This window comes from Cyclopterus lumpus, chromosome 11 (assembly GCF_009769545.1).
Source record: "Cyclopterus lumpus isolate fCycLum1 chromosome 11, fCycLum1.pri, whole genome shotgun sequence".
NCBI lineage: Eukaryota > Metazoa > Chordata > Actinopteri > Perciformes > Cyclopteridae > Cyclopterus > Cyclopterus lumpus.
In genome coordinates this window covers 22,158,320-22,181,657 of record NC_046976.1, presented here as the reverse complement: position 1 = coordinate 22,181,657, position 23,338 = coordinate 22,158,320, and the positions used below count along the sequence as shown (strand labels likewise).

The following is a 23,338-nucleotide window of genomic DNA, read 5'->3' as shown; positions in this document are numbered from 1 at the left end:
ACGTTAAACCGGTGTTGGGCTGTGATTGTCTGTCACAGGAAGGAGATCACCTGTCTGAGGGAGCTAGAAACATCATCCTGTTACCTTCAGTGTGTGAAGGTGTGGGGGGGGGCTGCAGCTCTGGACTGGGTGAACTGGGATGGGCAGGGTCCTGACTGGTGGGAGGTCTGTGTCCTCCTCGGCAGCAACCAGAGCTGCAGAGACGCAAAGAGGAGAAACATCTGAGCCGATGTTTATCAATGATAACAACAACAACAACAACAACAACACTCAGCAGTTTCTGTTGAAATTCAGGTTTGATTCTAAAGAACATCAGCAGGTTGGCACCTCCGCCTGCTGCACCTGTATATGTGTGTGTGTGTGTATGTATATATATATATATATATATATATATATATATATATACATACATACACACACACATACATACACATACATACAAAATGAAAATTAGTGGAATCTGAGTAAAACTGATCCAGGAGATGTGTTCACCTTCATCACGTTCCTCCTCCTCCTCCTCCTCCTCCTCCTGCTGCTCCTCTTCGTCACAGAACATCAGCAGGTTAGCACCTCCGCCTGCTGCACTCTGCACCTCCATCACCTCCATCAGCTGTTTGTACTGTCACATTACCACCCAACAACTCAGTTATATATATACACACACACACACACACACACACATACGTATATGTGCTCAGTAACACCGGATCAATAAGATCAAAGGTAAACATCGACTTGTTAAATATAAAAAGAATGCATCGTTTGTCATTAAAGATGGAGTTGAGAAATCTGTGGCTGTCGTAGGACTGTAATAAGTTACCTGTCTGTCTACCCTTCTATCCATCTACCTGTCTGTCTACCCTTCTGCCTGGCTGTCTACCCTTCTATCCATCTGTCCATCTACCTGTCTGTCTACCCTTCTACTGGTCTGTCTGTCTACCTGCCTGTCTACTGGTCTGTCTACCGTTCTACCGGTCTGCCTGTCTAACTGTCTACCAACCTGTCTGTCTTTCTGGGTTCTGGGTTTCGTTTGGCGGGAACATCTTTTAAATTCAGCGTCTCTGGTTCCTCTGGGTTATTATTATTATTATTATATCTAAAAGACAATCTAACAACTGATTGTACAGACAGAAGCATTCGATGAAGGTTTTTTCGTGACTTTTAAATCTCTCAAACTATTTAAATAATAATGATCTAAAACGTCATTTAACGGCTGAAGACTGTAGCTTGAAAATAAAAATAAAGTTAGATTTGTCGTTTTCACTCACTGTATATATACGTATCAATTACTTTACCGCATTATTACATTACACAGATTTCAGCATATTATATTGATATTACACATATATAATATATCACACTATTATTACTTTACATGCTATTTTGTCTCCAAATGTTCTTGTACGTTTTCTATCTTTTATTCTATTATTTTATGCACCTTGTTTAATTTTGTATTCTTTTTTTCAAAGGTTAATTTAACATTTTAATCACATTATCCATCATAACAAACCCATTTAATCCACACGTCTCACGTCCTGCTAGCTCACAGTTAGCTCCCATAGAGCTCAACTAATGTTCTGCTTCATCTTTTACAGAAATAAGAAGTAAATAACACAGTAGATGATAACTAATGTGGTTTAAAGTTGTTCTCACAAGGCTTTTAATATGAAAACTGACCAGGAACACAACAGGAAGCACCTGTTAGCTCAGTCAGCTAGCAAGCTAAGAGCTAATTAAACACAGAGCAGAGATTAATAACTTACTTACAGTTAACTAACCAATACTCTATGTCGTAAACTAACTGATAATTAACTATTTCTCTCGTAAACAAAGTGAGAGTCTTTGTTTTCACTAGTCCTGCTGCTAGCATGAAGCTACCCCTGCTACCTAGCTAACCAGTAGCTTAGCAGCTACTCACTGACTTTATTAACTGTGAATTCCGTTTAAAAGAGCGGAGCCGGAACTTCTTACCTCCTCCGCAGCTTCTATGGATTAAATGAATACTTATTCGGGGAAAAGTGCACTTAGAACCGGCTTGTTTTTTAGAATAATCCCAGAATCATTGCTCTTCATGCTCCTTCTGCTAGCTGCTAGCTGCTACACCGAGCACACGTCTGGGTCTACTTGCGCCACAGTATCCCTCCGCCTGTTTCTGCGGGTTGTAAGAACGACGGGGCGGAGTAATATCTGCAACACGGCTATAACGTTCATTACGTTTTAAAACGGCTCATAATTCAAGTTTCATCAGCTCCCGAATTATATAGATATGAGTGTGTGTGTGTAAATAACAATACACGTAACAAACAAACCGATTAGTGACATTAAGATAAAAAAGTAGGGCCGAGGTTTAAACGTCACCCCGACACCGTAAATCACCACGTGGTCTAAATTCCGCTGATATCAGTGACGTCATACCGATCGCCTCGAATTACTATTGACTGGATTACGGTCAATGTATATATATGTTTATGTTATATGTTTATTCTCCTGTACATTGTGGTACAGTGTGGTTCATTGTGGTACATTGTTGTACATGGTGGTACATTGTTCTACATTGTTGTACAGTGTGGTTCATTGTGGTACACAGTGTGGTACACAGTGTGGTACAGTGTGGTACATTGTGGTACATTGTTCTACATTGTTGTACAGTGTGGTACATTGTGGTACATTGTGGTACATTGTGGTACATGGTGGTACATTGTTCTACATTGTTGTACAGTGTGGTACATTGTGGTACAGTGTGGTTCATTGTGGTACATTGTGGTACATTGTGGTACAGTGTGGTACATTGTGGTACATTGTTCTACATTGTTGTACAGTGTGGTACATTGTGGTACATTGTGGTACAGTGTGGTACATTGTGGTACATTGTGGTACATTGTTCTACATTGTTGTACAGTGTGGTACATTGTGGTACAGTGTGGTACATTGTGGTACATTGTTCTACATTGTTGTACAGTGTGGTTCATTGTGGTACAGTGTGGTACATTGTGGTACATTGTGGTACAGTGTGGTACATTGTGGTACATTGTGGTACATGGTGGTACATTGTTCTACATTGTTGTACAGTGTGGTACATTGTGGTACAGTGTGGTACATTGTGGTACATGGTGGTACATTGTTCTACATTGTGGTACATTGTGGTACATTGTGGTACATGGTGGTACATTGTTGTACATTGTTGTACATGGTGGTACATTGTGGTACAGTGTGGTTCATTGTGGTTCATTGTGGTACATTGTGGTACATTGTTTTACATGGTGGTACATTGTGGTTCATGGTGGTACATTGTTCTACATTGTTGTACATGGTGGTACAGTGTGGTACATTGTGGTACATGGTGGTACATTGTTCTACATTGTTGTACATGGTGGTACATTGTGGTACAGTGTGGTACATTGTGGTACAGTGTGGTTCATTGTGGTTCATTGTGGTACATTGTGGTACATTGTTGTACATGGTGGTACATTGTGGTACATGATGGTACATTGTTCTACATTGTTTTACATGGTGGTACATTGTGGTACAGTGTGGTACATGGTGGTACATTGTTCTACATTGTTGTACATTGTGGTACATTGTGGTACAGTGTGGTACAGTGCGGTACATTGTGGTACATTGTTGTACAGTGTGGTACAGTGCGGTACATTGTGGTACATTGTTGTACAATGTGGTACATTGTGGTACATTGTTGTACAGTGTGGTACATTGTGGTATATTGTTCTACATTGTGGTATATTGTTGTACAGTGTGGTACAGTGTGGTATATTGTTCTACATTGTGGTACATTGTGGTACATTGTGGTACATTGTTGTACAGTGTGGTACATTGTGGTACATTGTTCTACAGTGTCGGCGATGCAGAACATTGTGGTTTTGGTGGAACTCATTGATGTGTTCATTACGTTCTCTGGTCATGTCCGAGTAAATGCAATTAAAGTTCTATATGTTCATCTCCACATACATGAATATACACTTATATATTATCTATTGTTCTGAAAGAGTTGAGATAGTTATGTTAGATCTCATTGGATGATGCATGTCATTACGCCGACTGCCAGCAGGCACATTTAAAGAATGAGGCTCTTAAAATGAGCCGATACATTTTCCCAACACTGATGCTGAGAGCAGATTCATGAAAGTCAATGTACAGACGAATGGATGTGATTTGTGAATAAAGAGGATTTTCATTTTTTCAATTCAGTTTATTTTGTTTAGCCCAATATCACAAATTACAACCTCCCCTCAGAGGGCTTTACAATCTGTACACATACGACATCCCTGACCTTTGACCTCACATCGAATCAGGAAAAACTCCCCAAAAATAACCTTCATCCACTTATCTAGACGTAGTCGTTGAAAGTCACCGAGCTGTGTGAGCCTACGGGTGATGTTATGTATAAATATATACATGATATTAATGTTATGAACCCAAACACGAGGGTATTAGATGTTCAGACGTTTGTGGGATGTCCACAACAAGTATAAAGCAGAAATAGTGGTTATTTGTTCCGTGGTGGATGGCGTAAGTTATAAATGTTTCCATGGAGATAAGCCACGCCCCCTCTCAAGCGCGAGTGAAGTGAATGAATTGATTAGATTTTGCCATGATTATGGTCTGGAATTCCTCATATACGTAAGAAAAAGAGTCTTTTCCTTTGAGTTTATTTGACTTTGTGCTGTTAGAAAATCATGATCTATGATCGACGCTTCCCCCTTTTGAAGTACTGAAGTCTGGTTCAACTATCCTGATTACTGAAGTCTGGTTCAACTATCCTGATTACTGAAGTCTGGTTCAACTATCCTGATTACTGGAGTCTGGTTCAACTATCCTGATTACTGAAGTCTGGTTCAACTATCCTGATTACTGAAGTCTGGTTCAACTATCCTGATTACTAAAGTCTGGATCAACTATCCTGATTACTGAAGTCTGGTTCAACTATCCTGATTACTGAAGTCTGGTTCAACTATCCTGATTACTGAAGTCTGGTTCAACTTTTCTGTGAACTGAAGTCTGGTTCAACTTTTCTGTGAACTGAAGTTGGGTTCAAATTAACGAGATGGTTTGAGGGCGGATCAGCCTTTGAGAAACCGGGATAGCCTGACTTCAATCATCGGGTTAATTTAAGCTGGATAACATGACATTTGATCGACTTAGTTGAGCCACGTATGAGGATCAGGTCCCAGGTCTCATGGCCTCATCTCTATATACGCAATATGAAGGTGTACTGTACTGTGTATTACCCCATACACTCAGGGATGGAGTATATGTACATTTACTCAAAGAGGTATTTGTACTGTACTTTAGTTCTTTTGTGGTCCTTATACTTATACTTCACTACATTTTGGAGGGCAAGGTACTTTTATTTGACATTACTACTAGCCTACTTCCTTTTGATAATACATTTAATTTAATTAGTACGAATAATCAATCTGATCAAATCGAATAATTACCATAATAATATACACTTTAAAATCAGCTATTTAACACTGCTGGTTATGCATGAATAATAATATTAACAACAATAACAATAATACATTATATAATGCAGACCAGTAGCTGTACCACTACTCCATTGTCCTTTAATGAGTACTTTTACTTAGTACTTTAGGTATATTTAGCTGATAATACTCCTTTACTATAAACAAGTCAACGCTAGAGACATCAGTGCGCATGAACTTTGCGTGACGACGTCACAACCCGGAAGTGAGCTCGCTGCAACGCTGTTGTCGCAGCAGCTCAGCTGATATTTGTGATTAAACCCAGCAGACCGTAACAGACTGAACACAGCTGTTGTTGTTGTTGTTGTTGTGTTGTTGTTTACTCGTCGCCATCATGAACGTGACGCTCGCGGTGAAGCAGTACGTCTCCAAGATGATCGAGAGCAGCGGGCCCGGGATGAAGGTTCTGCTGATGGACCGGGAGACGGTGAGACGTGTACTTCTACTGCGTTCATGTACTTCTACTGCGTTCATGTACTTCTACTGCGTTCATGTACTTCTACTGCCTTCATGTACTTCTACTGCGTTCATGTACTGCGTTCATGTACTTCTACTGCGTTCATGTACTTCTACTGCGTTCATGTACTTCTACTGCGTTCATGTACTTCTACTGCGTTCATGTACTGCGTTCATGTACTTCTACTGCCTTCATGTACTTCTACTGCGTCCATGTACTTCTACTGCGTCCATGTACTTCTACTGCGTTCATGTACTTCTACTGCCTTCATGTACTTCTACTGCGTTCATGTACTTCTACTGCCTTCATGTACTTCTACTGCCTTCATGTACTTCTACTGCGTTCATGTAGGTCTACTGCGTTCATGTACTTCTACTGCGTTCATGTACTGCGTTCATGTACTTCTACTGCCTTCATGTACTTCTACTGCGTTCATGTACTTCTACTGCGTTCATGTACTTCTACTGCCTTCATGTACTTGTACTGCGTTCATGTACTTGTACTGCCTTCATGTACTTCTACTGCCTTCATGTACTTCTACTGCCTTCATGTACTTCTACTGCGTTCATGTAGGTCTACTGCGTTCATGTACTTCTACTGCCTTCATGTACTTCTACTGCCTTCATGTACTTCTACTGCGTTCATGTAGGTCTACTGCGTTCATGTACTTCTACTGCGTTCATGTACTGCGTTCATGTACTTCTACTGCGTTCATGTACTGCGTTCATGTACTTCTACTGCCTTCATGTACTTCTACTGCGTTCATGTACTTCTACTGCGTTCATGTACTGCGTTCATGTACTTCTACTGCGTTCATGTACTTCTACTGCGTTCATGTACTTCTACTGCGTTCATGTACTTCTACTGCGTTCATGTACTGCGTTCATGTACTTCTACTGCGTTCATGTACTGCGTTCATGTACTTCTACTGCCTTCATGTACTTCTACTGCGTTCATGTACTTCTACTGCGTTCATGTACTTCTACTGCGTTCATGTACTGCGTTCATGTACTTCTACTGCGTTCATGTACTTCTACTGCGTTCATGTAGGTCTACTGCGTTCATGTACTTCTACTGCGTTCATGTACTGCGTTCATGTACTTCTACTGCCTTCATGTACTTCTACTGCGTTCATGTACTTCTACTGCGTTCATGTACTTCTACTGCGTTCATGTACTGCGTTCATGTACTTCTACTGCCTTCATGTACTTCTACTGCGTCCATGTACTTCTACTGCGTCCATGTACTTCTACTGCGTTCATGTACTTCTACTGCGTTCATGTACTTCTACTGCCTTCATGTACTTCTACTGCGTTCATGTACTTCTACTGCCTTCATGTACTTCTACTGCCTTCATGTACTTCTACTGCGTTCATGTAGGTCTACTGCGTTCATGTACTTCTACTGCGTTCATGTACTGCGTTCATGTACTTCTACTGCCTTCATGTACTTCTACTGCGTTCATGTACTTCTACTGCGTTCATGTACTTCTACTGCCTTCATGTACTTGTACTGCGTTCATGTACTTGTACTGCCTTCATGTACTTCTACTGCCTTCATGTACTTCTACTGCGTTCATGTAGGTCTACTGCGTTCATGTACTTCTACTGCCTTCATGTACTTCTACTGCGTTCATGTACTTCTACTGCCTTCATGTACTTCTACTGCCTTCATGTACTTCTACTGCCTTCATGTACTTCTACTGCGTTCATGTACTTCTACTGCGTTCATGTACTTCTACTGCCTTCATGTAGTTGTACTGCGTTCATGTACTTCTACTGCGTTCATGTACTTCTACTGTGTTCATGTAGGTCTACTGTGTATAGGTAGTATATTCTACTTTTATTATATTCTATCACATTTTTATCTAACACTGTGTTTGTGTGTATATATATATATATATGTGTGTGTGTGTGTGTGTGTGTGTGTGTGTGTGTGTGTGTGTGTAGACCAGCATTGTGAGTGTGGTCTACACTCAGTCAGAGATCCTCCAGAAAGAAGTTTACCTGTTTGAAAGAATGGATTCTCAGAACAGAGACAGCATGAAGCACCTGAAGGCCATCTGCTTCCTGAGGCCCACCAAGGTACCTCTTCCTCCTCCTCCTCTTCCTCTTCTTCCTCAATTTGATGATGATGATGATGACAACAGGAAGTGTGTGTGTGTGTCTGCAGGAGAACGTGGATTATCTGATCCAGGAGCTGCGGAGGCCCAAGTACAGCGTCTACTTCATCTGTAAGAGCTACACTGACGATACTGTGGCTGGTCTCCTCCTCCTCCTTCTCCTCTTCCTCCTTCTCCTCTTCCTTCTCCTCCTCCTCTTCCTCCTCTTCTGATTCAACTGTATTGTCATTGCACAGAGTTCAGGTACGGAGGCAACGAAATGTCGGTTTGCATCCGACCAGCAGTGCGAAGAGAGCAGTACATTACGAACAAAGTGCAAGATAGTGTGCAGTGGATATGTATAATGTATATATACAGTAAACAGAATGTTGATGGACCCTCAACACCTCAACGCTGGTCAAGAATGCAGACCAGCGTCTCTTCTTCCTGAGGAGACTGAAGAAGATCCACATGTCTCCTCAGATCCTGGTGAACTTGCCGCAGCACCATCGAGAGCATCCTTACTAACGGCATCACAGTCCTGTATGGGAACTGCTTCAGACCGCCATCTCCTGCAAATGGTGGTTAAAACTGTTCAACGCATCACCGGAACTTCACTCCCTGACATTCAGTCCATCCACCTTGAGCGTTGCCTGCGGAGGGCACGCAGCATCGTCAGGGACCCCCCAGCCACAGACTGCTCTATGACTAACACAAAGCGATATCCGCGTGCACTCCGGTGAAGTAGCCCAATGAGGTCCATGCCGATTCGCTCCAACTGAACCTCCATTAATGGCAGAGGATGCGAAGGCGCCCTCGGAATGGCCGGGTGGTTTACCAACTGACACTCCGGGCAGGACGCGCACCAACGGCGCACATCCGCCCGGATGCCCGGCCAATAAAATCGGGTCTTTATCCGGTCTAGTGTTTTATCGTATCCCATGTGACCAGCCATCGGGTTATAATGAGCCGCCTGGAAAATCATTTTGGCACCAGCAACTGGGTGCTTTCCTCTCCTGTCTGAGTGTCACGGCTCACTCAGTCTGTCCCTAATCAAGCCGGTGGAGTCTCACAGCGCAGATACCGCATGACCCTGTCGGCCGTGAACGCCCCCCCGCCGCCTGTCCCATTAACTTGTTAAACCAATCTGTTCCCAAGATTAGGGGGTGCGTAAGGCGGGAGCTAACCGCGACCTTTACATTATGCTTTTCTCCCCATGTATCTAATTTCCGCTGACACTATGAGATACTCGTGAACGTCCCCATGCACACACCGCATTTTTACCCACAATGCCTCCACCAATGCCCCGGGCCGAACCAGGCTCTGGTGGATCATAGGTTGCCTACTGCCCAAATCCAGCATCACCTGATGTGTACCCCCCTGGATTCTTACCGGAATGCGGTACGTCGCTCCTGGACCTGGGGAGGGTGTTAGAGAGCCAGCAACCCGGATCACCTGGCCCATTTCCATTAATGGACATTCCCTCCGGAAGTGTCCGGGCTGTCCGCACCTCCAACACTCCTGCCCTGGTGCTTGAGGGACTCCCTGTGGGATGGGAAGGGTGCCGGTGTCAGCTGGCATCGAAAGATCGGGGAGCCGGGTTGAGGGTGCCGACCGCGGAGCGCTGGCGGAGCCGCACCTGTGTGGGTGGCGAGCTGCTCGAGGGCATGAGCCTGCCGCCGTGCCTGGATCTGGAGCGCTTCCAAGAACTGCCGATTCGCCTCTGCTTGGTTCCGCAGCATCTGGGCGATGCCTCCAAGCATCTGCCCCAGCGCGACCATCGGCAGCCTGCACAGAGACACTGCTGGAGACGTGAACTGGTTACTGTCTTTATTTATTGGAGGCAGATGAGGTCCCCGTCGTGCTCTCGGCCACGCTCTGAGCGCCCTCCTGTGACCGTGGATCTGCTGACGGCAGCGTACATCTCGTCCCTACTGTCGTTTAATAGGGAGCAAATCATCATTAGGCCTCCACCTGGCACCGTTCCCTGAGCACACGCCCACATTTCCCTCTGCAGCTGAGCCTAACCACGCCCCTCCACCACAATGGTCTCTGTGTGTTTCAGACTTCTTGTGTTGAAGCTGAAGCGGCTCCTGAAACGTGGTCTCTGTGTGTTTCAGACTTCAGTAACGTGATCAGTAAGAGTGAGATCAAAGCTCTGGCTGAGGCCGACGAACAGGAAGTGGTGGCTGAGATCCAGGTGAGTTGCAGGTCCCCCCTGTGCCCCCCAGAGTCCACCTGTAGTTTAGTGGCTTAGTGGTGAGCAGGGTCGTCCTTCCATCAGAGGATCGGTGGTCTGACTAGAAGAGAGAAATACAAGTACAGTCCATTTACCGTGTGTGTGTGTGTGTGTGTGTGTGTGTGTGTAGGAGTTTTATGGAGACTTCATCGCGGTGAATCCTCACTTTTTCTCTCTCAACCTGCAGGGAGTCGCCAGGGTGAGAAGCCTTCTGTGTCTTTAATATATGTGTGTGTATGTATATATATATGTATTAATATATATATATATATATATATATATATATATATTAATACATAAATATAAATATTTTTTTTTCATGTGTGTATGTATATATATTTATATATATATATATATTAATACATGAAAATATATATATATATATATATTCATATGTATTTTCTTGTATTTGTACATTCAGGGGCGGAGCTGGGAGCCCTCCATGTTGTCCCGGTGCACTCAGGGTTTGACCTCCGTCCTGCTCGCTCTGAAGAAATGTCCCATGATTCGATACCAGCTGTCCTCCGATGTGTCCAAGCGCCTCGCCGAAAGCGTCAAGGTTTCTACATCTCGTCTCTCGTCTCGTCTCACATCTCGTCTCTCGTCTCACATCTCGTCTCTCGTCTCACATCTCGTCTCACATCTCGTCTCTCGTCTCACATCTCGTCTCTCGTCTCGTCTCACATCTCGTCTCTCGTCTCACATCTCGTCTCTCGTCTCGTCTCACATCTCGTCTCTCGTCTCACATCTCGTCTCACATCTCGTCTCTCGTCTCTCGTCTCGTCTCACATCTCGTCTCTCGTCTCACATCTCGTCTCTCGTCTCACATCTCGTCTCACATCTCGTCTCTCGTCTCACATCTCGTCTCTCGTCTCACATCTCGTCTCACATCTCGTCTCACATCTCGTCTCTCGTCTCACATCTCGTCTCACCTCTCGTCTCACGTCTCTCGTCTCACATCTCGTCTCTCGTCTCACATCTCGTCTCACATCTCGTCTCACATCTCGTCTCTCGTCTCACATCTCGTCTCACCTCTCGTCTCACGTCTCTCGTCTCACATCTCGTCTCTCGTCTAGTCTCACATCTCGTCTCTCGTCTCACATCTCGTCTCTCGTCTCACATCTCGTCTCACATCTCGTCTCTCGTCTCACATCTCGTCTCACATCTCGTCTCACATCTCGTCTCACATCTCACATCTCGTCTCTCGTCTCACATCTCGTCTCACATCTCGTCTCACATCTCGTCTCACATCTCGTCTCACATCTCGTCTCTCGTCTCACATCTCGTCTCTCGTCTCACATCTCGTCTCACATCTCGTCTCACATCTCGTCTCTCGTCTCACATCTCGTCTCACATCTCGTCTCACATCTCACATCTCGTCTCTCGTCTCACATCTCGTCTCACATCTCGTCTCTCGTCTCGTCTCACATCTCGTCTCACATCTCGTCTCTCGTCTCGTCTCACATCTCGTCTCTCGTCTCACATCTCGTCTCTCGTCTCTCGTCTCACATCTCGTCTCTCGTCTCTCGTCTCACATCTCGTCTCACATCTCGTCTCACATCTCACATCTCGTCTCACATCTCGTCTCACATCTCGTCTCTCGTCTCACATCTCGTCTCACATCTCGTCTCACATCTCACATCTCGTCTCTCGTCTCACATCTCGTCTCACATCTCGTCTCACATCTCGTCTCACATCTCGTCTCTCGTCTCACATCTCGTCTCACATCTCGTCTCACATCTCGTCTCTCGTCTCACATCTCGTCTCACATCTCGTCTCTCGTCTCGTCTCACATCTCGTCTCTCGTCTCACATCTCGTCTCTCGTCTCACATCTCGTCTCACATCTCGTCTCTCGTCTCACATCTCGTCTCACATCTCGTCTCTCGTCGCACATCTCGTCTCACATCTCGTCTCACATCTCGTCTCACATCTCGTCTCACATCTCGTCTCTCGTCTCATCTCGTCTCTCGTCTCACATCTCGTCTCTCGTCTCACATCTCGTCTCACATCTCGTCTCACATCTCGTCTCACATCTCGTCTCACATCTCACATCTCGTCTCGTCTCACATCTCTTCTCACATCTCACATCTCGTCTCTCGTCTCACATCTCGTCTCTCGTCTCACATCTCGTCTCACATCTCGTCTCACATCTCGTCTCTCGTCTCACATCTCGTCTCACATCTCGTCTCACATCTCACATCTCGTCTCGTCTCACATCTCTTCTCACATCTCACATCTCGTCTCTCGTCTCACATCTCGTCTCTCGTCTCACATCTCGTCTCACATCTCGTCTCTCGTCTCGTCTCACATCTCGTCTCTCGTCTCGTCTCACATCTCGTCTCTCGTCTCACGTCTCGTCTCACATCTCGTCTCTCGTCTCGCATCTCGTCTCACATCTCGTCTCTCGTCTCACATCTCGTCTCTCGTCTCGCATCTCGTCTCACATCTCGTCTCACATCTCGTCTCTCGTCTCACGTCTCGTCTCACATCTCGTCTCACATCTCGTCTCTCGTCTCACGTCTCGTCTCACATCTCGTCTCACATCTCGTCTCTCGTCTCGTCTCACATCTCGTCTCTCGTCTCTCGTCTCGTCTCACATCTCGTCTCTCGTCTCGTCTCTCGTCTCACATCTCGTCTCACATCTCGTCTCACATCTCGTCTCACATCTCGTCTCTCGTCTCACATCTCGTCTCACATCTCGTCTCTCGTCTCGTCTCTCGTCTCGTCTCACATCTCGTCTCACGTCTCGTCTCTCGTTTCACATCTCGTCTCTCGTCTCACGTCTCGTCTCACATCTCGTCTCTCGTCTCGCATCTCGTCTCACATCTCGTCTCACATCTCGTCTCTCGTCTCGCATCTCGTCTCACATCTCGTCTCACGTCTCGTCTCACATCTCGTCTCACATCTCGTCTCGTCTCACATCTCGTCTCTCGTCTCGTCTCACATCTCGTCTCACATCTCGTCTCGTCTCACATCTCGTCTCTCGTCTCACATCTCGTCTCTCGTCTCGTCTCTCGTCTCACATCTCGTCTCACATCTCACATCTCGTCTCTTGTCTCGTCTCGTCTCACATCTCGTCTCACATCTCGTCTCACATCTCGTCTCACATCTCGTCTCACATCTCGTCTCACATCTCGTCTCACATCTCGTCTCTCGTCTCACATCTCGTCTCTCGTCTCGTCTCACATCTCGTCTCTCGTCTCACATCTCGTCTCTCGTCTCGTCTCTCGTCTCACATCTCGTCTCTCATCTCGTCTCACATCTCGTCTCTCGTCTCGCGTCTCGTCTCACATCTCGTCTCTCGTCTCGCATCTCGTCTCACATCTCGTCTCTCGTCTCACATCTCGTCTCTCGTCTCGCATCTCGTCTCTCGTCTCGCATCTCGTCTCACATTTCGTCTCACATCTCGTCTCTCGTCTCACATCTCGTCTCGCATCTCGTCTCTCGTCTCACATCTCGTCTCTCGTCTCACATCTCGTCTCACATCTCGTCTCTCGTCTCACATCTCGTCTCACATCTCGTCTCTCGTCTCACATCTCGTCTCTCGTCTCACATCTCGTCTCTCGTCTCACATCTCGTCTCACATCTCGTCTCACATCTCGTCTCACATCTCGTCTCTCGTCTCACATCTCGTCTCACATCTCGTCTCTCGTCTCACATCTCGTCTCTCGTCTCACATCTCGTCTCGCATCTCGTCTCTCGTCTCGCATCTCGTCTCACATCTCGTCTCTCGTCTCACATCTCGTCTCGCATCTCGTCTCTCGTCTCGCATCTCGTCTCACATCTCGTCTCACATCTCGTCTCACATCTCGTCTCTCGTCTCACATCTCGTCTCACATCTCGTCTCACATCTCACATCTCGTCTCTCGTCTCACATCTCGTCTCACATCTCGTCTCTCGTCTCGTCTCACATCTCGTCTCACATCTCGTCTCTCGTCTCGTCTCACATCTCGTCTCTCGTCTCACATCTCGTCTCACATCTCGTCTCACATCTCGTCTCACATCTCGTCTCTCGTCTCACATCTCGTCTCACATCTCGTCTCACATCTCGTCTCACATCTCGTCTCTCGTCTCACATCTCGTCTCACATCTCGTCTCTCGTCTCACATCTCGTCTCACATCTTGTCTCACATTCTGATCAAACGTCTTCTGTCCGACAGCAAATCATCACGAAGGAATACGAGCTGTTTGACTTCAGGAAGACGGAGGTTCCTCCTCTGCTGCTGATCCTGGACCGCAGCGACGACGCCATCACACCGCTGCTCAACCAGGTGAGCGACAACCTGTCTGTCTGCTAAGCAGACAAGTGACCACCTGTCTGTCTGCTTAGCTGCAGCTGTGAGACATTAGTTGTGTGTGTACTGTGTGTGTACTGTGTGTGTGATGTGTGTACTCTGTGGCCATGTACACACAGTGGACTTACCAGGCTATGGTCCATGAGCTGCTGGGTCTCAACAACAACAGGATCGACCTCTCCAGGGTTCCTGGGATAAGCAAAGACCTGAAGGAGGTGGTTCTGTCTGCAGAGAACGACGAGTTCTACGCCAATGTGAGAACACGGAGAACGTTTATCGATGTATTGTTCAACACATTATTATTATTATTATAACAACATATCAATGCAGCAATAACAGAATATATTGTGTGTGTAGAACTTGTACCTGAACTTCGGAGAAATCGGCACCAACATTAAAAACCTGATGGAAGATTTCCAGAAGAAGAAACCAAAAGAACAACAGAAGCTGGAGTCCATCAGCGACATGAAGGTGAGACAAACGGACGTGAGACGGACGGACGTGAGACGGACTGACGTGAGACGGACGGACGTGAGACGGACGGACGTGAGACGGACGGACGTGAGACGGACGGACGTGAGACGGACGGACGTGAGACGGACTGACGTGAGACGGACTGACGTGAGACGGACTGACGTGAGACGGACTGACGTGAGACGGACGGACGTGAGACGGACGGACGTGAGACGGACTGACGTGAGACGGACTGACGTGAGACGGACTGACGTGAGACGGACGGACGTGAGACGGACGGACGTGAGACGGACGGACGTGAGACGGACTGACGTGAGACGGACTGACGTGAGACGGACTGACGTGAGACGGACTGACGTGAGACGGACTGACGTGAGACGGACGGACGTGAGACGGACGGACGTGAGACGGACTGACGTGAGACGGACTGACGTGAGACGGACTGACGTGAGACGGACTGACGTGAGACGGACGGACGTGAGACGGACGGACGTGAGACGGACGGACGTGAGACGGACTGACGTGAGACGGACTGACGTGAGACGGACTGACGTGAGACGGACTGACGTGAGACGGACTGACGTGAGACGGACTCAGTGGACTACAGCTCACAGCCCTATAGTTGATGCCACGCCCCTCTCAGTTGATGCCACGCCCCTCTCAGTTGCTGCCACACCCCTCAGTTGCTGCCACGCCCCTCTCAGTTGATGCCACGCCCCTCTCAGTTGATGCCACGCCCCTGTAGTTGATACGATCTGCAACTGAAAAATGAAAACAAATATTTTTTCCAAAAGAATTCTAGAACTGAATCCAAGTCTTCTTTAACCCCAAACATCTTTTGATACACGTGTCGCAGGCCTTTGTAGATAACTACCCCCAGTTTAAGAAGATGTCTGGCACCGTGTCCAAACATGTGACGGTGGTGGGGGAGCTGTCCCGGCTGGTGTCGGAGCGTCAGCTGATGGAGGTGTCAGAGGTGGAGCAGGAGCTGTCCTGTCAGAACGACCACTCCAACGCCCAGCAGGTACCCGTCCTCTGTCCCGGTCTACCGGTCTACCGGTCTACAGGTCTACCGGTCTACAGGTCTACCGGTCTAACATGTCCCCCGTGTGACTCAGAGCGTCCGCCGCCTGCTGCAGAACCCGCGTCTGTCCGAGCTGGACGCCGTGCGGCTGGTGATGCTCTACGCTCTGAGGTACGAGCGCCACAGCAGCAGCGCGCTGCCGGCGCTCATGGACGAGCTGAGCCGGAGAGGCGTGTCGGAGCGGCACCGCAAGGTACCGACGTAACACACACACCGGGTCTGAGACCGGGTCTGAGACCGGGTCTGAGACCGGGTCTGAGACCGGGTGTGTGTGTGTGTGTGTGTGTGTGTGTCCTCTCAGATGGTGAAGTCGGTGGTGGAGTATGGCGGGAAGAGAGTCAGAGGAAGTGACCTCGTCACACCGACAGACGCCGTTGCCATCACCAAACAGTTCTTCAAAGGCCTCAAGGTACACACGTGTGTATATAACATGTGTGTGTATCTATAACATGTGTGTGTATAACGTGTGTGTGTGTATCTAACGTGTGTGTGTATCTAACGTGTGTGTGTATCTAACGTGTGTATCTAACGTGTGTGTCTAACGTGTGTGTGTCTAACGTGTGTGTGTCTAACGTGTGTGTGTATCTAACATGTGTATCTAACGTGTGTGTGTCTAACGTGTGTGTGTATCTAACATGTGTATCCTAACGTGTGTGTGTCTAACGTGTGTGTCTAACGTGTGTGTGTATCTAACGTGTGTGTGTGTCTAACGTGTGTATCTAACGTGTGTGTCTAACGTGTGTGTGTATCTAACGTGTGTGTGTGTCTAACGTGTGTATCTAACGTGTGTGTATCTAACGTGTGTGTGTGTCTAACGTGTGTATCTAACGTGTGTGTATCTAACATGTGTATCCTAACGTGTGTGTGTCTAACGTGTGTGTCTAACGTGTGTGTGTATCTAACGTGTGTGTGTGTCTAACATGTGTATCTAACGTGTGTGTGTATCTAACGTGTGTATCCTAACGTGTGTGTGTCTAACGTGTGTGTCTAACGTGTGTGTGTCTAACGTGTGTGTGTATCTAACGTGTGTGTGTATCTAACGTGTGTGTATAACGTGTGTGTATATCTAACGTGTGTGTGTCTAACGTGTGTGTGTATAACGTGTGTGTGTCTAACGTGTGTGTCTAACGTGTGTGTGTATCTAACGTGTGTGTATAACGTGTGTGTCTAACGTGTGTGTGTCTAACGTGTGTGTCTAACGTGTGTGTGTCTAACGTGTGTGTGTCTAACGTGTGTGTGTGTGTATAACGTGTGTGTGTATAACGTGTGTGTGTCTAACGTGTGTGTGTGTGTATAACGTGTGTGTGTATAACGTGTGTGTGTATAACGTGTGTGTGTATAACGTGTGTGTGTCTAACGTGTGTGTCTAACGTGTGTGTGTCTAACGTGTGTGTGTCTAACGTGTGTGTGTGTGTCTAACGTGTGTGTGTCTAACGTGTGTGTGTCTAACGTGTGTGTGTGTGTATAACGTGTGTGTGTATAACGTGTGTGTGTATAACGTGTGTGTGTATAACGTGTGTGTGTCTAACGTGTGTGTGTATCTAACGTGTGTGTATCTAACGTGTGTGTGTCTAACGTGTGTGTATCTAACGTGTGTATCTAACGTGTGTGTGTGTCTAACGTGTGTGTGTGTCTAACGTGTGTGTGTGTCTAACGTGTGTGTGTCTAACGTGTGTGTATCTAACGTGTGTATCTAACGTGTGTGTGTCTAACGTGTGTGTATCTAACGTGTGTATCTAACGTGTGTGTATCTAACGTGTGTGTGTCTAACACGTGTGTGTCTAACGTGTGTGTGTGTCTAACGTGTGTGTATCTAACGTGTGTATCTAACGTGTGTGTATCTAACGTGTGTGTGTCTAACGTGTGTGTGTCTAACGTGTGTGTGTATAACGTGTGTGTGTCTAACGTGTGTGTATAACGTGTGTGTGTCTAACGTGTGTGTCTAACGTGTGTGTATAACGTGTGTGTGTATAACGTGTGTGTGTCTAACGTGTGTGTATAACGTGTGTGTGTATAACGTGTGTGTGTCTAACGTGTGTGTATAACGTGTGTGTATCTAACGTGTGTATCCTAACGTGTGTGTGTCTAACGTGTGTGTCTAACGTGTGTGTATCTAACGTGTGTGTGTCTAACGTGTGTGTATCTAACGTGTGTATCTAACGTGTGTGTGTGTCTAACGTGTGTGTGTGTCTAACGTGTGTGTGTCTAACGTGTGTGTGTCTAACGTGTGTGTATCTAACGTGTGTATCTAACGTGTGTGTGTCTAACGTGTGTGTGTGTCTAACGTGTGTGTGTCTAACGTGTGTGTATCTAACGTGTGTATCTAACGTGTGTGTATCTAACGTGTGTGTGTCTAACGTGTGTGTATCTAACGTGTGTGTGTCTAACGTGTGTGTGTCTAACGTGTGTGTGTATAACGTGTGTGTGTATAACGTGTGTGTGTCTAACGTGTGTGTATAACGTGTGTGTGTCTAACGTGTGTGTCTAACGTGTGTGTATAACGTGTGTGTGTATAACGTGTGTGTGTCTAACGTGTGTGTATAACGTGTGTGTATCTAACGTGTGTATCCTAACGTGTGTGTGTCTAACGTGTGTGTCTAACGTGTGTGTATCTAACGTGTGTGTGTCTAACGTGTGTGTATCTAACGTGTGTATCTAACGTGTGTGTGTGTCTAACGTGTGTGTGTGTCTAACGTGTGTGTGTCTAACGTGTGTGTGTCTAACGTGTGTGTATCTAACGTGTGTATCTAACGTGTGTGTGTCTAACGTGTGTGTGTGTCTAACGTGTGTGTGTCTAACGTGTGTGTATCTAACGTGTGTATCTAACGTGTGTGTATCTAACGTGTGTGTGTCTAACGTGTGTGTGTCTAACGTGTGTGTGTATAACGTGTGTGTGTCTAACGTGTGTGTATAACGTGTGTGTGTCTAACGTGTGTGTGTCTAACGTGTGTGTATAACGTGTGTGTGTCTAACGTGTGTGTGTGTCTAACGTGTGTGTGTGTATAACGTGTGTGTGTATAACACGTGTGTGTCTAACGTGTGTGTGTGTCTAACGTGTGTGTATAACGTGTGTGTGTCTAACGTGTGTGTGTATCTAACGTGTGTGTGTCTAACGTGTGTGTGTATCTAACGTGTGTGTGTCTAACGTGTGTATCTAACGTGTGTGTGTCTAACGTGTGTGTGTCTAACGTGTGTGTGTCTAACGTGTGTGTGTATAACGTGTGTGTGTCTAACGTGTGTGTATAACGTGTGTGTGTCTAACGTGTGTGTGTCTAACGTGTGTGTATAACGTGTGTGTGTCTAACGTGTGTGTCTAACGTGTGTGTATAACGTGTGTGTGTATAACGTGTGTGTGTCTAACGTGTGTGTATAACGTGTGTGTGTCTAACGTGTGTGTGTCTAACGTGTGTGTGTATAACGTGTGTGTGTCTAACGTGTGTGTATAACGTGTGTGTGTCTAACGTGTGTGTGTCTAACGTGTGTGTATAACGTGTGTGTGTCTAACGTGTGTGTGTCTAACGTGTGTGTATAACGTGTGTGTGTCTAACGTGTGTGTCTAACGTGTGTGTATAACGTGTGTGTGTATAACGTGTGTGTGTCTAACGTGTGTGTATAACGTGTGTGTGTCTAACGTGTGTGTCTAACGTGTGTGTCTAACGTGTGTGTCTAACGTGTGTGTATAACACGTGTGTATCTAACGTGTGTGTCTAACGTGTGTGTCTAACGTGTGTGTCTAACGTGTGTGTATAACACGTGTGTATCTAACGTGTGTTCAGGGGGTAGAGAACGTGTACACGCAGCATCAGCCTCTGCTTCATGACACTCTGGATCAGCTGATCAAAGGTCGACTGAAGGACAGTCAGTTCCCTTACCTGGGGGCCAGCAGCCTGAGAGACAGGTAACACACACACACACACACACACACACACACACACACAGTGACCACATCTGGAGAAGTGAATTAGAGACCTGTCAATCACAGTAGCCCCGCCCTAAAGCATCCCCTGCTTTATGGTCTGTTTGACTCTAGATGACCATAATTTACTAAATGAACATCATTCTGTATTGAAGAAGACTTGAAACTAGAGATTGAGACCAAAAACTAATGTTTACAATGTTTACTGAGGGAATACATCAAGAGAAGTAGAGTCATTTATATAGACTTCTATACAACCAGAGGAGTCGCCCCCTGGTGGTCAGGAGAGAGAATGCAGCTTTAACACATGAAGCATAGACTTCTATACAACCAGAGGAGTCGCCCCCTGGTGGTCAGGAGAGAGAATGCAGCTTTAACACATGAAGCATAGACTTCTATACAACCAGAGGAGTCGCCCCCTGGTGGTCAGGAGAGAGAATGCAGCTTTAACACATGAAGCATAGACTTCTATACAACCAGAGGAGTCGCCCCCTGTGGTCAGGAGAGAGAATGCTGCTGCACTCTTTTCTTTAGTAAATAACCTGATTTGTGTGTGTGTGTGTGTGTGTGTGTGTGTGTGTGTGTGTGTGTGTGTGTGTTTCAGGCCTCAGGACATCATGGTGTTTCTGATTGGTGGAGCCACGTATGAAGAAGCTCTGACTGTTTACAACCTGAACCGCAGCACACCTGGAGTCCGCATCGTCCTTGGAGGAAGCAGCATCCACAACACCAAGAGGTCACACACACACACACACACACACACACGCTGTATTTGGGTGAGATGAGTTAAACGTGTGTTGACTCCTCCCTCAGCTTCCTGGAGGAGGTCATGGCGTCGGCGGGTCACAGCGGCGACCGAGCTCAAGGAAGCGGTCGCAGCCGGCGCTGAGAACCGAGCAGCCTTCCCTCCTGTGTGTGTTTGTTTGTGTGAAACTGACGGTTTTAATGTTTAAATAAAAGATTCATCACATGTATTCACGAGGATTATTTCTGTCTAAATTGTTTACACAAATATTCCAAGTAGTAAACAAGATTTTAAATGTTTCACATGATTTAGGTCCTAAATATTATAAATAAATAAAGGGTTTCTTCTCTCTTTGTGTTAACTAACTTTAGTGTTTACGTTCAACTTATTTTAAAGATTTTTACTCCTTACTTACACATTCATGGTAATTACTATTATTTGTAAATATATTTCTTTAAGGATACAATACAGAGGGAAAGGAGAAAGAACAACAACCCGAAGCCAACAACACATTCACATCACCAGTCTGGGTCCACCCTGTCAGTACATCTTGGTTGAAGAGTCCAGCCCGGAGGGGTCCAGCACGTCCAAGACCGGTTCCCATCTCTTGATGAATCCCCCATTGTCACGAGGTGTGGCTCAAACTCCCCTTGTACCAAGAGGCGTATCTTTAGAAACCCAGAATGTAAGAAGTCTTTGGTCCTTTAGACAATAGTATCCAGTCAGTTTAGCCCCAGAACACATTGAGGTCAAAGGTCAGATCCGATCAAAGAAACCGCCTCATCCTTTACGTGTAGGATGTTTACTTTATATGTTTGAATCTTTGCACATTTCCAAAACGTGTGTATATAAGTACCAACTTCAGAGTTCGATGTACTACATGTAGGGGAACCTAGACCCAGCCTAGGTTCTGTTCCTCCTGACATGTGACGCTGTCTGACGCTCCATGTCCATCTGCCATGTGTTCAGGGGACTGATTTAAGATTCAGGGAATCCCAGTTTCTCCATATGGGAGCCAAAAGGGAAACAAATGGTTCTACAGTAGAACACGATCTTGTTCCAGGTGTTTAAGGTATTCCGGACAATAAAGTTATTTTGAACCTCTAGCCCTGTTTGTAGTTTACGAAGGCACCGTTCTTGGATCCCCACTCATAGGTACCACATGTGTGCTGCCCAGTAGTAGAACCGTATGTTAGGGACTCCCAGTCCTCCCGTTGCTTGATTATCTGAAGTTTACCTATTTCCATTCTAACCTTTTTGCCCTGCCAGATGAATTGTGTGAACATTTGATCCAAGTCAATGAAGAAGCTGTTGGGTATTGAGTTGGCTGTACAGTGACCCAGACAGGAAGCTGGTAGCGTCCCCCACCTATTCAATTCTTCTGATGCGTGTTGTGATTGGTTTAAGATTGAGTTTAACACGTTTTTTAAGGGAGGGGCCAATTCTAATTCCAAGGTACGTTATCTCCCCGAGTGACCAGTGGAAAGGGAATCCACTAGGTGGCGTAGCGCCTGCCGAAGCGCCCTCAGGCATGGCCTCGGTTTGAGATACATTCACTTTAAAATGTGCCCAAACTGTTGTAAACATTCAAGAAGACGGGGGACGTTGTGTCCACCAGGTACAGCAGAACATCATCCGCATAGAGAGACATGTTTTGTTCTGTACCATTGACCTTAAAGCCTCTTATCGTTGGTGTGGTTCTGAGGAGCTCAGCTGAGGGCTCAGTGGGCATCGCTCCAATGGGAACGGGCTGAGCAATCGGAGTTATTAATACAGCAGCCAGTCAATGAGTCATGTTACATTTAGAAAAGAAAGGGCCATTCAACCCTGCCACAAGCTGCCGTGGACATTATTATCTCTGGCTAACTGTTTTCTGTTCAGAAGCCTCCTGACTTTATTGGAGGAATCCTCCCTTTGTGACGCCTGTTTGATCAGTTTTACTAATATTGATATTAATGGTTCAAGCCAGTCAACACCTTAATGAGCGATATGAGCCTGTAAGACGCCGGTGGTTAAAGGCTCTAAACCACCAGCTGGGTCAGTATATAGAGATATATTTCCAGATATATAATCAGATATATTTATATCTATATACCTATTTACTTACACGTAGATATTTATATATATAAATATATTGACATATATAGTCATATCTATATCTTTATATAATGATATATATATAGCAAGATATATAAATACATATATATTTATACCTATATATATATATATATATATATATATATATATATATATATATATATATATATATATATATATATATATATATAAATATCAATAATCCTGTGAATGATTGGCTCTTTGTTTAAGGTGTGTGTGCGCGTGTGTGTCGCTAGATGGCGATGTCGGGCTCCTTTTACCGAAATGTAGGCTACCGTGCGCGTCCGCGTGTCCGCGCGTGTTCACGCGTGTTAAGAGCGAGAGCATCTGCCCCCCCTCACACACACACACACACACACACACACACACACACACACACACACACACACACACACACACACACACAC

The 23,338-nt window shown here is 45.9% G+C and overlaps 1 protein-coding gene across 2 annotated transcripts; it reads left to right on the top strand.

Annotated features, from left to right (window-relative positions):
• The first annotated feature begins 5,691 nt into the window (after positions 1-5,691).
• vps45 (vacuolar protein sorting 45 homolog) lies at positions 5,692-21,919 on the top strand. 2 transcript variants are annotated; one of them, XM_034545661.1, is made up of 16 exons: positions 5,692-5,928; positions 7,908-8,042; positions 8,131-8,191; positions 10,180-10,259; positions 10,429-10,497; positions 10,720-10,857; positions 14,460-14,570; positions 14,714-14,848; positions 14,952-15,065; positions 15,925-16,092; positions 16,187-16,345; positions 16,454-16,561; positions 19,929-20,050; positions 20,673-20,804; positions 20,882-20,979; positions 21,273-21,919. In XM_034545661.1, the coding sequence occupies exons 1-15, from the start codon at positions 5,836-5,838 to the stop codon at positions 20,955-20,957; spliced, it is 1,701 nt and encodes a 566-aa protein (XP_034401552.1). In that variant the 5' UTR covers positions 5,692-5,835; the 3' UTR covers positions 20,958-20,979; positions 21,273-21,919. The 2 variants fall into 2 exon arrangements, with proteins under 2 accessions (XP_034401552.1, XP_034401551.1); XM_034545660.1 differs by lacking the exon at positions 21,273-21,919 and having other exon boundaries at positions 20,882-21,042.
• Positions 21,920-23,338: the final 1,419 nt, after the last annotated feature.